The sequence below is a fragment of the Balaenoptera borealis genome, assembly GCF_965194805.1.
Source record: "Balaenoptera borealis genome assembly, chromosome: X".
NCBI classification, from domain to species: domain Eukaryota; kingdom Metazoa; phylum Chordata; class Mammalia; order Artiodactyla; family Balaenopteridae; genus Balaenoptera; species Balaenoptera borealis.
Window position 1 is genome coordinate 16,111,898 of NC_138881.1, and position 12,769 is coordinate 16,124,666.

Below are 12,769 nucleotides of genomic sequence, written 5' to 3' on the forward strand. Positions count from 1 at the left end.
TTCAAAGACCAGAAATCAATTAGTAGCTGTATCAAGGCCTTCAGGAAAAAGAGCATCCTGGGCCAGGGTGGTGAGGTGAGGACTTGTGGCCTGGATATGTGTGGCCTATATCAAAATCATAACACCACCAACAGCAGTCACTATTTGCTAACTGCCTACTGGGGGGGGGGAGGCAGGCAACATACTGGGCAGTAATCACAGGTGTTTATATCCCCATTTTACAGATAAGGGCATAGACTCAGAAAGGCTGGGAAACGGTTACACCTGTAGTTGAAGGAGGAGCTAGAGATTCAAACCCAGGTGTGACACAAGAACCAAGCTTGATCAGTTCTCCTTAAAGCCCCTTCCATCACAGTAATGAAGGGCAAGGATTTTCAACTTGGATTTTTAAAACACTTTGTAGAAGTAATTATAATATATTCCAAAGAGGAAGGCAAAAAAAAAAAAAATCACCCTCATTTGCCTGCCTACTTCTTCTTCAGTTCTTAGCTTGAACATCGACTCTTCCAGGACTCCTCCCTGCTTCCCAAACTGGGCTAAGCTCCCAAAATAAGAACCACAGTCCTTCATGTGCAATTTCAAAAGCCAATATGCTCTGAAAATTTAAAGTGTTTTCATAATTTTGCAGCAAGCTCGTCTGGTGGCAAAAGGTGACCTGAACTGATGTGAAACTACTTTCAGTCTTTACTTTTCCTACTCAGTGTGAATCTTCTTATTCCAATGTGGAAAATAATAATGTGTTTGATTAAGGGTGCTGCCTAGACTTCACTGCAGTTACTAGAGAATATATATATATATTACCTTCCTAAAATCCAAACACTGCTGACTTGCAAACCACATCTGACCCCAGGAGTTTCAGACAACGGACTCTGGACCTATTCCCTACGCATAAATCTCACTGCACTACAAGTATTTATTCTTCTTTGTAGGCCCAGCACCTGACAGAGTGCCTTGCACATAACAGGTACACAATAAATATTTCCTGAATGAAGAAACAAGGCTGTGAAATTGGCTATAGGGAAAAGGGTCAGTGACTTGGGAGTGACCATGGCTCCCAACTTGAAGGCTAGGCCTCTACCCTGGAAGGCCACTTCCTTCTCTGACATGGAGGTCCTATAAATAATTGCTGTTGATTGAGGGCAAACAACATAGCTGTTGTCTTCATTAGGAATAAAAATAGTCCAGTGGTCTTACATGATGGGCCCAGATATAACTTTAGCCGGGTAATACAAAACAGGAGACATTCCGTACCTCAGACCACATGGGCAGCTTCGAAGATCCCCTCCAACTTGGGAGAAGACCTGCGTTTGGGTCTAACCCTGCTACCTGCAGTAACCTTTCTGGCCTGCAGTTTTCTCATCTGTAAAATAGCAATCAGAGTAAGCCCTAAGACCCTCACAGGTGGGTCTCTAACAAGATAATTCAAGGGCAGAATAGCAGCAGTCGCCACACAGGCCGGAGTGGGATTCACACCTCAGGAGTTTCTTCACTCCTGTCTACTGTCCTCGCAGTCCAGAGCTCACCATCCTCATTCAGTGTGCTCTGTCCAACCTACACACACCTCCTTCCATCCAAAAGACGCAGAGTCAATGCAGAAAGACGCATTTTGTACCCAGGGCACCCAGGGGGCTCCTTCTATCTTCGATCCCAAACAGTGGTCAAAGAATCCTGTGAAGTGTAGCCGCACAGCCCTTAGGTCCCCTGGCTCGTAAAGTGGACGGGGTGGGAATGGGAGTGGGGAGAAACCATCGGCCAGCAAGCACTGGATTTAAAGAGGAAACCTCTTAACTGCAAAGTCTCAGGACACGAGAGGGGACTGGGTAGGAGAATAAGGGCCTCGAGATGGCAGTTCGGGGTGGTCCCTTCTTACCTGGTAACACAGGATTGTTTGCTGCACCAGCCGCGCGTATCCGTCTAAGCGGACCCCGGAATTGCTCCTGCTCCTCATCTCCGCGTTGCTCCGGGGCCTCGGCGTCCGACTTGCTGCAAGGAGGTGGGACGCCCGGGCTGCGGCCGCCGAGCGGGCCCGGTTCCCAAGCACTCACAGCCTCGGGTCAGTTCTCGAGATGGAGCCCGGCGTTACAAGGTAGGGACTTTTTAAAATGACAGAACCAAACTATGATTGGCAAGCAAGCCAACTAGAGTTTCTTACTGCTGAAAGGCGCGGGGGCGGAGATAGGGGCTGGCGCTATGGCTGCCCCGCCTTGACCAGGCCCGTAGCGCTCCCGACGCTCGCGGGTCTCTGGCGGCCCCGCGGGAGAAGTGGGGAACTGAGTTCCGGGCGTGGGGCGACGACGCCCCCGCCGAGCCTTTTTTGTCTTCGGGCTGTCGTGAGGCGGCCTCGGGGCGGGCCGCGAACTCTATCCGACCCGCCTGCCGCAGCCCACTCGCAGCCCAGTCCCCGGCCGCGCCCCCGCCGCGGAACGGAACCCTCCGAGTCGCGGCCAGTGGGGGAAGGAAAACGAGGTGGCCCGCGAGAACAGCGGGGAACTTGGCTCCGGGAGGGAACGTTTGCGTCTCTGAGCCCCTTACCTCCCCGCCGGCCGCCGACCTCAGCTGGGGCTGTTGAAACAGGTCCTTCCGTCGCGGGCATCTGAACGCCCCGGACCCGCCCCCGGACCCGCCCCCGGCGCGGAGCCGAATCCGCGGAGCCGGGCCTGAGGCCCAGAACACCCCTAACACGCTCTGTCGCTGGCGGCCCCGCCCAGCCCTGAGATGAGCTTACAACCCCATCCCTGGCCCCGCCCTCTAGCCCCGCCCCTAGATCCGCCGCGGCGGGGCAGAAAGTTCGGAGTTGGGGAGATAAAGGACTGGCCCCGGGCGGGGGACAAGGCTACCTTCCCAAGCGGCCGTGGGGAGGGCGCCGGGATGGGCTGCCAACTTCACCAGAGGTGGGAGATATAGGCCCGCCCACTGCGGCTGCCTGGGCGCCCCTCCGCGGGCCATAATAGTAGCTCTGCCCGCGCCCACGAGCGGAAGTAGAGTAGTGGGGCCCAGGGGGGAAGAGGAGAGGGGGCGACTGGGGCAGAGCAGGGTCCCCCAGCTGCCCCCCGCGCCTGCGGCCTCGCCACTAGTCACCTGGGAGAAGCTCACCGGGCCTGGCCTGCAGTCCATCTCCAGACCTACAACTTGAAACTCGGCATTACAGTTTCTCGTGGCCGATCATTACCCACAGTTTTTACAATCTTCTGCCCACTATTCATTTTCCACCAAAATCTGGTCCCATATTAATTCCAGAGGACAGCTCAGCTAATATCCTTAACTCAAGCCCTTTGCTAGTCTCCATGCATTTACTGTATGCTTGACCCAGTAGGCCTCCTCCTCCTCCTTGCCTATCTGAAGCCTGTCTTTGCTTTAAGGGCCTGCTCGGCTCTTTTCTATTAGCCCTCCCCATTCTCTGAATTCCCATAACAATTTCTTTAGTAAGAACTTAGGTCTTGGAGTCAGTTCAAATTGAGTTCAAATTCCAGTTCTGCCATTTACAAGTGGTGCGAGCTTTGGGATGTTTTAGCTGTTTGGTATTCAATGTTCTCATCTGTAAAATGGGGATAATAATAGCACCTACCTCCTAGGGTGACTTTGAACAAGAGGGTGAATATAAAGCACTTAGCACCATGCCTGGCTCATAGAAAAGTACTTCATAAATCATAGCTGGTTCCATCATCATTTGACAACAATGTACTGCCTCATATTGTTTTCATGTGAGGCATGTTTTTCTAACTGGATTGTAAGTTACTCATTGAAACAGTTTTGGTATCTCCTACCGTGCCTGGTACAGTGTTGAGCGTGTAGTTGTAGCTAAATTAGTACTGAATGAATGAATGAATGAAAGAAAATAAGTCATGTTCAGCTGGGTCCCCTATGTATCATCCTTAACCAAGTTCATTTTCAAAATTCCACAACATAAATCTGTGTCACTCGACTAAAGCACCAAACCCACTATCTCACTTACTTTTTGTTTTCTTACTATTGGCTCTTACATAATGCAGCAATCCACGTGATGTGCCTCCATGCAAAATTTTCTATGGTCTAGGGGTAAATAAGACTAGACATTATCACCATTAAATCTCTTGGAATGTGAATATGTACTTTTACAGAACTCTCACATATACTGTATCTAAAAGCTGGGATTATTGCTTCCTTTCATTACTGCCTTTGTTCACAGTGAGTTCTTCTTCAAGAGTCCATTTTGCAGCCACGGGGGAAAATAACTGATGACCTTTACATATTACCTGACATTTCCATCCAGGATAGAAACATTTTCAGTCTCTTGATCTCATTCTTTGTAAATTCTGCTACACACATATACCCCTTTTGGTGTACAGCCAGCCTACATTCTTAGGCTTTGGTCTATGCTTTAATGTATATTATCATATAAGCTGTATTTTTCAATAAGCTTGAAATTCAGGGATAAAACCAAAAAGAAGGAAGGCTATTACTTTTTAGCTTTTAAATCTCCAAGCAAATTTCAGTGATTCTTTTTGGACTACAAGCTGTGCTATATAAAAATCAGACTCATATCTTAGAATTCTATGTCCCTGAGATATAAAACCTCCATATCTTGGTCGCTATATCCATGAAGCTGTTCTCTGGTTATGTCCCAATAGAAACCCATCTCCGAGTCATTTCTCAAATATTTGTTAAGAATCAGATATGGAATGTGATGGGGTATGCTGTTGTTTCTGAAGCTGATTCATGATCTTTATAAAGATGAAAGCCTGAAACCAGACCCTGAGGTAGCACCATGTATAACTTCTCTGACCCCAACCAGAGGGTCTGTCCCTTGTCCTGCCATGGGGGGCTTCTGCCAAGGAAGTTCCCAGGGAGCCACATGTCAGCATCCAAGGTGGAAACCAACAAATGTTTCTCTTGGAGGGTTCAGGTCTTTGACTCTAAAGAAAAGCACTCCATCTTTGACACAGAAGAGAGGGTCCGTTCTGAATCAATTTGCTGAAAATAGCCAATTTGCCAAATTATTTCTCTGACAATTTAATTTTAGTTGACTGGAGATCATTTTGGTTTTTATCACAATATTTTAAAGAATGCTGAATGTATCTCTGCTCCAGCTTCCTGCAGCTAGTTTGAGACTGAGAGGTAAAGAGAGAAACACCAGGGAGCATAAGATTTCTTCACAGCGAGGTATATATCTATAAATACTTTATTTTATTTTATTTTATTTATTTATTTTGGACTGCATTGGGTCTTCGTCACTGCGCACAGGCTTTCTCTAGTTGTGGTGAGTGGGGGCTACTCTTCATTGCGGTGCGCGGGCTTCTCATTGTGGTGGCTTCTCTTGTTGCAGAGCACGGGCTCTAGGCGCTTGGGCTTCAGTAGTTGTGGCTCGCGGGCTCTGGAGTGTAGGCTCGGTAGCTGTGGTGCATGGGCTTAGTTGCTCCGTGGCATGTGGGATCTTCCCGGACCAGGGCTCGAACCCATGTCCCCTGCATTGGCAGGTGGATTCTCAACCACTGCGCCACCAGGGAAGTCCTATAAATATATTTAAAAGAACACATTCTGGAAGAATGTATTCAATTTTTGTCCACCCCAGCTTTTTGATGCTGTACCTAGAGACTGAGGCGAAAAGAAAAAAGGATATACTGCTAAGAATTCTTCCCGTTTGAGATGATGTTCTTATGTCCACTCAGTCTTGTCTTTCTCCTGTCCGTCCTTCAGACTCCAACCGCAGTAGCTAGGAGCTGAAGCAGAGACAAACTCAATAGTCCTTAAAATGCTCTTATGGAGACAAAGTGACAGCGCGCTAGTCCATTTGATAAATTGCTTGTTCAGGAAATTAGCTCTTTGTGGAAATGACCTTCAACAAACTAACCTACCTCCTAGGTGACCTCGTTAGACACAATCCAGTATCTCCAATGAAGACATTTCACCCTTTTTACTGAGAACAATCATGATGCTGTTCATTGAAGTTAACAGAGTTACTTTGTGGGATTAATGAATGCAGTGTTTTGGGGAAAAAACAAAACAAAACAAAACAAATTCTCGAATGTTCTGTGAAAATACTCCTTCAAATACTGGCCACTGTTGTGATACCCCTTGCCTCCTCATATTGCCACCACCTTTGTCTCCTTCAGTAGGGTCTCAGATTGTGGGACCAATTTGAAAGCCAAAGGAGGATGCTTCTCAGGAACATTCTCTCTGTCCTGCCCCTTATCTGTCTGAAGTAAAAATACAGACGAGAATTTGGCTTAAGGACTGTAGCCAGACACAAAACACAGTAGGAAAAATAAGGGGTGGGAGGCAGGACCTAAAGGTTGTCAGACATTGTGTATCCTTTTGTGTACACTTTGTTTACATAATCTGCTTTGGGAGATTTGGTTTCTGATATCTCACCCCCAAATCTAGAGTATCTCACCACCTCTCTCATCAAATTAGTACTCAACATCTTTGAGGCAACTGAGCATCGTGGAAGGAGAGATTGCTCAGAGACCTCTTGTAGAGTTGAGGCCAGCTTTCCCCATTTGTGGCTCCTATATGCTAATCAGCTCCCCAGAAACCCCAATTCCGATCCTCACCTTCTTGAAATCCTACTGTTTGATGCTGAGGAAGCAGACACTTGGAGGGGATCCAAATCTGGGGCTTGTGTGAGCCAATGGCAACGTGCGTTAAAGAGATAATCTTGAAAGAGCAAGAGGAAAATGAAAAAGAGACCTCAGAAAGCAATCTCGGGAGGCAGGACAATCCTTGCTCTGACTTCACGGTCACAGCGTGCCTGCTGTCTGCCAAAGGATGCTACTGTCGAGTTGCCTTCATCAGGGTGGTCCTACCGCTTCCAAGCTCCACCACCAGGGAAAGAGATCACAAATGTTTTCCTTTTGTGAAAGTTCTCAAACTTAAAGGACTTAACTGCGAATTTATTTTGGCAATTTTAACATTTTTGTCAATTTTAACGTATAAATACAAGACAATTAAATAAATCGGAGAAGAAATATTGCAAAGACAAATCAGCACTCACAGAAGTGTATTACATTATTACTGTGGTTAGTCTGGGATACAACATTCACTTGAAATATATGCAAGGGAACCTTAGTGAAAGACCTAACTAAAGGTTTTTGAAATGTTCCTAATAAGGACATACTTGAGGCACTGCTCAAGCAGTTGTAGGTAGGAAGCAAGATAGACTCGCTATGACTAGGAGCAATCAGGGTTTGATACATATGGAAACAACAGCATTGCAGGATAGTTCACTGTTCCCAATAGCTGCTCCCCCTTGTCACTATACACTCATCAAGACAATTCTTTTAAAAAAATAATTATAGCTCCGGCTGGGCCAGAGTGTACCAGTCATAGCAATCAACAAAGTACCATGCAGTTGCTTTTTAAAGAACAGCAATACGATTTTTTTAAATGTACATCTCTTTTAAAAAGTAATCCTACTCTACTCCCCTTTTCTGAAAGGCTCTGGGGATTTGAGAAGTGGCAGTGTGTGTATCTCTTCCACATTCACGATTTTTCTACCATATGATCTAGATTACAGTTCCTTCCCTCTCTGTGACCAAGGTATTAAGCTAAACATCTTGGTGCAGCTTCCATAATCTGATGATTAGGGAAGAGGTCAGGAGATGTGTGTCGGTATTGGATGCTATGTACGGTTGTACAGGTGGTACCCTGAACAACGGTGCACCCAAGAGGGTGAGTGGGGCTAAAATATGGCCCTCATTCTGTTTGCCAAATCATGAGCCCATGGGGCTGTGTCTGCCCAGTGGCGGCACCTTTTTCTAACTCACTCCAAGGCACTGTATGAGCTAACTGTGGCACTATCTGCTTACATTTTTCCAGTCTGGCTGGCGTCATTATTTCTTGATTTCAGTGAAGTTCCTGTATTTCGCATCCCATATAATCTCCAAAAGGAGCTTTAGAGTTCACTGAATCAGCAAGGATTTTCTGAATGATCACATTAGACACAACAACACAACCGTGATTCTACAAAGAAAGAAATTTACACAGTAGAAAATAAATACCAAAAATGTAGAAGTAAGATTTTTGACATGTGGGTCACTAGAATTTAGCTTATTTACAACAAAGGCATGCACAACGAAACTCACCAACAGGCTGAAGTCAACAGTGGCTTTATATAATGTTATCAAAGATAACTTAGCATCTTTAACTGGGGCTGGAAATGAACTACTTTGATTTTTTAAAAACGAGTCTTATTCTTAGTGTGTTGTTTAAAACCAGTCTTCTTTTAAAATGAAGGATAAAAAACCAAATCACAAATGTCTAAGAACCATGGTATAATGTCTTGGTTTCCTGTTCCAATAGCAACCATTGCCCTCAATTAGCTTATGCTCCTCCAGAAGTTGCTGAGTATAAAATTAGTTGATTTTCATACAACTCACATTGTGTAAAAAGTAAGATTGGACATTTTCACACTGTCAAGCAACATGCTTTGATTTTAGGAAAAGGAATCACATTTGCTCAATAAAGTGTAAGCTTCCCCGCTTTGAAGTCCTTCTTAGAGCGATACGGTTTTTACCATTGCAGGAATCTTCTTTCTCATTAAACATGTGCTGTTTTCCAGTGAAATCATGGAGGCACACATCTCCATTCTGAAGACTGAAAGAAAAACCATTCTTCTCTGTAGAAGCATTCGCTGTATGAGGAAAAACAAAATCAGCGTCATGAAGTATCCACAGAAAGCATTTTCAAAATAAACAAACGTCACTTTATTCTTAAGTATGCACACGTAGAGCATGTCTTTTTTAAAAAAAATAGGTCTGATACATTGTCATATTTTATTTACTTTTCATTCCTTTCCTAAGACCACTCAAAGTAGGCAAAACAAATTGGAGAATGATTCAGAAACCAGCTCTCTATGGCAGCTTTTTTTAAATGAAACGGTCAAAATATGAAGCAAAGCAATGTTTTTGATTTTAAAAGGCCCATTTCCTAACTCTGGTTGAACATATATTGCCTTCAAGTAGTAGCGTATGTGTAATGTAACTTAAGGTAATATTCTGGTCTCTCCCAAAGGTTAACAGAGATCCCTCACAAGGTTCTCGGTTCCCTAAGATTCCTATAAAGTAATACTTTGTACCAGAGAAACCCAGAGTGACAACAGTCCTGGCAAGAAAAAAAATCATCTCTCATACACTAAACCAGCCCCTCTGACTAAATCAGGATAAGACTGATTCCCAGGAGGAAACAACAGGGTCCAACCTCAGAGTCCAGGCCAGGGAGCAGGTGGGCCTCCCCAACCCCAGGCAGGCCCTGAATTTTGTGTGTGTGTGTGTGTGTGTGTGTGTGTGTGTGTGTGTGTGTGTGTGTGTGTTGGCGGGGGTGGGGTGGGCACAGCTGCTGAGATCCTCTAGCTCCTTGGCACCATCTTTTTGACCGTTACACCATTTGAAGACAATGTAGAAAGCTGAATAATAAGCCCAACTGTTAGTTTGTGCCATAATTATACTAATAATGATAGTGCTGAGAACTTTATAAGAATTATCTCATTTACTACCCTACGGGATGAGTGCTATTATTATCCCCATTTCACAGACGATGGAACAAAGGTGTCAGAAAGTAAGTGCTTTGCTTAAGGTTACATGGCTCAGAAGCGAAAGAGTCAACATGTGATGTCTCTTCCAAACTGTGAGCTTGGGGCCCTGTGTACTGAGTGAGATGGCTGCTAGCAGCCAGGCGTCCAAGGCATAACTGAAATATGTAGTATTCACCCACACTAGGTGATGGATGTGGCTACCTCAGCTCCATCTCTGAGCACAGAGACGGGCAAGTGACTGTCTGAGGCTGCTGTTCGGATTTAGGCATTTTGGTTTGAGGACATTCTTGTGCAGGAACAATTTGTCCTGGTATAATAAACAAACCGTTAAACTTCCAGCTTCTTTTTCTGTCATCCATCCCAGATCCTGATGTGCAGACTGAGGAGTCAGGGATGTCTATCTGATGTCCAGGTTATGTGGTATTAAACACGTGGCCATTTTGGTGGCCTAAAATGTACCCCACCCTCACTGTCAGCCATGGAAAATAGCTGTGCGAAATCAGCCACGTCAAACGGTTGTACAAAATGTGCTGCCTCCATTCAATCTGATTCTCCGAAGGATGGCAACATATTGGTAGGCTAGGCAAGTGAGGCTTCATCTCTGAGTTCCTTCTAGAATATGGAAAAATCTGGTTTTAAGAGCCCCAAACACTTCTATCCAAACCAGTAGGCTTGACTGATATGTTGTGATTCTTAGGGATCTTTTTTTTCTTAATTTTATTTATTTATTTATTTATTTATTTATTTATGGCTGTGTTGGGTCCTCGCTTCTGTGCGAGGGCTTTCCCTAGTTGCGGCAAGTGGGGGCCACTGTTCATCGCGGCGCGCGGGCCTCTGATTATCGCGGCCTCTCTTGTCACGGAGCACAGGCTCCAGACGCGCAGGCTCGGCAATTGTGGCTCACGGGCCCAGTCGCTCTGAGGCACGCGGGATCTTCCCAGACCAGGGCCCGAACCCGTGTCCCCTGCATTGGCAGGCAGATTCCCAACCACTGCGCCACCAGGGAAGCCCTCTTAGGGATCTTGATGACTCAGCTCACAGCTCTGATTTCTCTACTTTGAACTCGGTTTCTCCCACTAACTTAGGAATCAGCATTGCCTGCCACTGCCTCTACTGTGTTTACCTGCACTGAGTCACTCCCGCTATAGCTACTTGGCAAAGAGCCCAGCTCTCCCTCTGGTATCTACAATAAAGAGCTAAGGCCCCATGGCAACTGTTTCTCATCTGATATGGCAACGGTTCTCAACAACCGGGGGGTGGGGGTGTTTTATTCCCCAGGGAACATTTCACAATACTGGAAGATATTTTTAGTTGTCACAGCTGTGGGGGGTGAGCGGCTGGGTGCTACTGGTACCTGGTGGGTGGAGACCAGGGGTGCTGCTAGACACTCTCAAATGCACAGAACAGGCCCCACAACAGAGAGATATCTAGCCCCAAATGTTAACTGTGCTGAGGTTGAGAAACCTTGATTTAGAGGCCTCCTCTTGTATTTTATTTTATTTATTTAAAAAAAGTTTTTTAAATTAATTAGTTTATTTTTGGCTGCATTGGGTCTTCGTTGCTGCGTGTGGGCTTTCTCTATTGCAGCGAGCGGGGGCTACACTTTGTTGTGGTGCGCGGGCTTCTCATTGCGGTGGCTTCTCTTGTTGTAGAGCACGGGCTCTTGGCGCACGGGCTTCAGTAGTTGTGGCACGCGGGCTCAGTAGTTGTGGCTCGCGGGCTCTAGAGCACAGGCTCAGTAGTTGTGGCGCACGGGCTTAGTTGCTCTGCGGCATGTGGGATCCTCCCGGACCAGGGCTCGAACCCGTGTCCCCGGCATTGGCAGGTGGATTCTTAACCACTGCGCCACCAGGGAAGCCCCTCCTCTTGTATCTTAAAAGTCTATACAAACCAGTAGGACCTCCCATCTTTGGGAGGCTAGAAAATTATCTGGTAAGTATATGAACCTTCTCACAAATTTATCTGAATTTGTCATGCAAATAACTAATATTCTAAAATGATAAGTAAAGGCAAATTCTCCAGGAAAGGAGAAAGCATACCAGCAGAATTTAAGTTTTTATAAAAATGCAAAAGACATATTAAGAAGCCAAAGAAGAGAGAAACAGATAAGTTTTTATGAGTAATGAGCTGCCCAGTCTTATGAAAGAAAGAAAACGTAATGGAAGTTCTAGCTAGAAATGTCAGAATTAGTGAGTAAAGGAGGCACAGCAGCAATGATCTGTACGTATACTGGAGACATATATAGTCACCAATACAGGTCACAATTCATCTTTCAGTATTTGATATATTCATGGGGATTTGGGCACTGTCACAAGGCAGCCACACTGTGGAAAAGAATGAACAAACATGACAAGCAAAAAATAGGAAGGTTTAAAAGTGTTGAAGATGTGTATAATTATAGATATACTAAAAAATTGATATAGTCTTACTGACTATTTTAGGTACTGCTTGCACAGAAATAGCATAGGACTGAAGTCTTTGGGCAATACTTAAGTCAGGATTTGCCACATTAAAACTTTTAGGTCATCATCAATTCCCATCGTGAAAAATTAAATCTTTAAAAAAAAAACCCGTAAATCTTAAAAAAAAAACTGCTCTAAAACAAATGAACTTGGATTAATAAACTTTCTCTTTTATAAGGGAACCACATTTTGATCCACTAGTCATACATGTAATTATACACTTTGCTTAGCAAAAATGCCATTAAAGGACAAAAGTGCTTTAATACAACAAACACTAGCTTGAGAAATACTATATTGAGACATACGTACCGTTTCCGCTCGTGAGTCCTGAGCAATCATTATTCACTAGCAGCGTGGTGGACTGGGTAGAATTACTGTTTGACTGTAAGGAATTTGAAGAGCTCGAGACTCCTTGGTTTACAGTCTGCTTCTTTAAACCATTAGTAGCAGTTTTACTCCAGTCTACAGTAGGGTAAGCATTACAGAAAAACAGGGCAGAATGTTGAAACTCAGATGCAGGAGACAGGTCACAGCCTAACTCGTTCTAAGCAACTGATCTCTCGCTTCCAGATCTTACAGAGAATCCCACATTTCACAGGTTGGTGTGATAAAATGTATTTTCATTTAAGACTGTATACATTCGTCCTTTAAATGACTGCCTGGTTAAAAGTAACCTATGTTCTCTGAGAACTAAAGGCCAAGCTAATTTGATTGTGTCTATAAATATCCACTGAATTAGGTAATATTTCAGAGCCAAGGACTGTCTTCACAAGAACACAAATCGACCTGCTGTGATGAC

General features: G+C 45.0%; 2 protein-coding genes across 23 annotated transcripts in view; both read right to left on the reverse strand.

Moving 5' to 3' along the window:
- Positions 1-2,668, reverse strand: part of PHKA2 (phosphorylase kinase regulatory subunit alpha 2) — an 85,133-nt gene extending 82,465 nt beyond the window's left edge. For 4 of the 7 annotated variants that reach the window (XM_082375486.1, XM_082375488.1, XM_082375487.1 and 1 more), the window contains exon 1: positions 1,871-2,664. In XM_082375486.1, coding sequence (XP_082231612.1) covers positions 1,871-1,948 — 78 coding nt within the window. In that variant the 5' untranslated portion in view covers positions 1,949-2,664. Of the gene's footprint in view, positions 1-1,870 lie in introns of all 7 variants that reach the window. The other 3 variants (XM_082375485.1, XR_014239254.1, XM_082375489.1) reach the window with 3 other exon arrangements.
- A 4,180-nt stretch (positions 2,669-6,848) lies between these two features.
- The window catches only part of ADGRG2 (adhesion G protein-coupled receptor G2), a 143,704-nt gene continuing 137,783 nt past the window's right edge, over positions 6,849-12,769 (reverse strand). For all 16 annotated transcript variants that reach the window (XM_082375513.1, XM_082375521.1, XM_082375520.1 and 13 more), the window contains 2 exons: positions 12,280-12,432; positions 6,849-8,608 (listed from right to left, as the gene is read on the reverse strand). In XM_082375513.1, the coding sequence (XP_082231639.1) occupies positions 8,424-8,608; positions 12,280-12,432 (338 nt within the window). In that variant the 3' untranslated portion in view covers positions 6,849-8,423. The remainder of the gene's footprint in view (positions 8,609-12,279; positions 12,433-12,769) is intronic.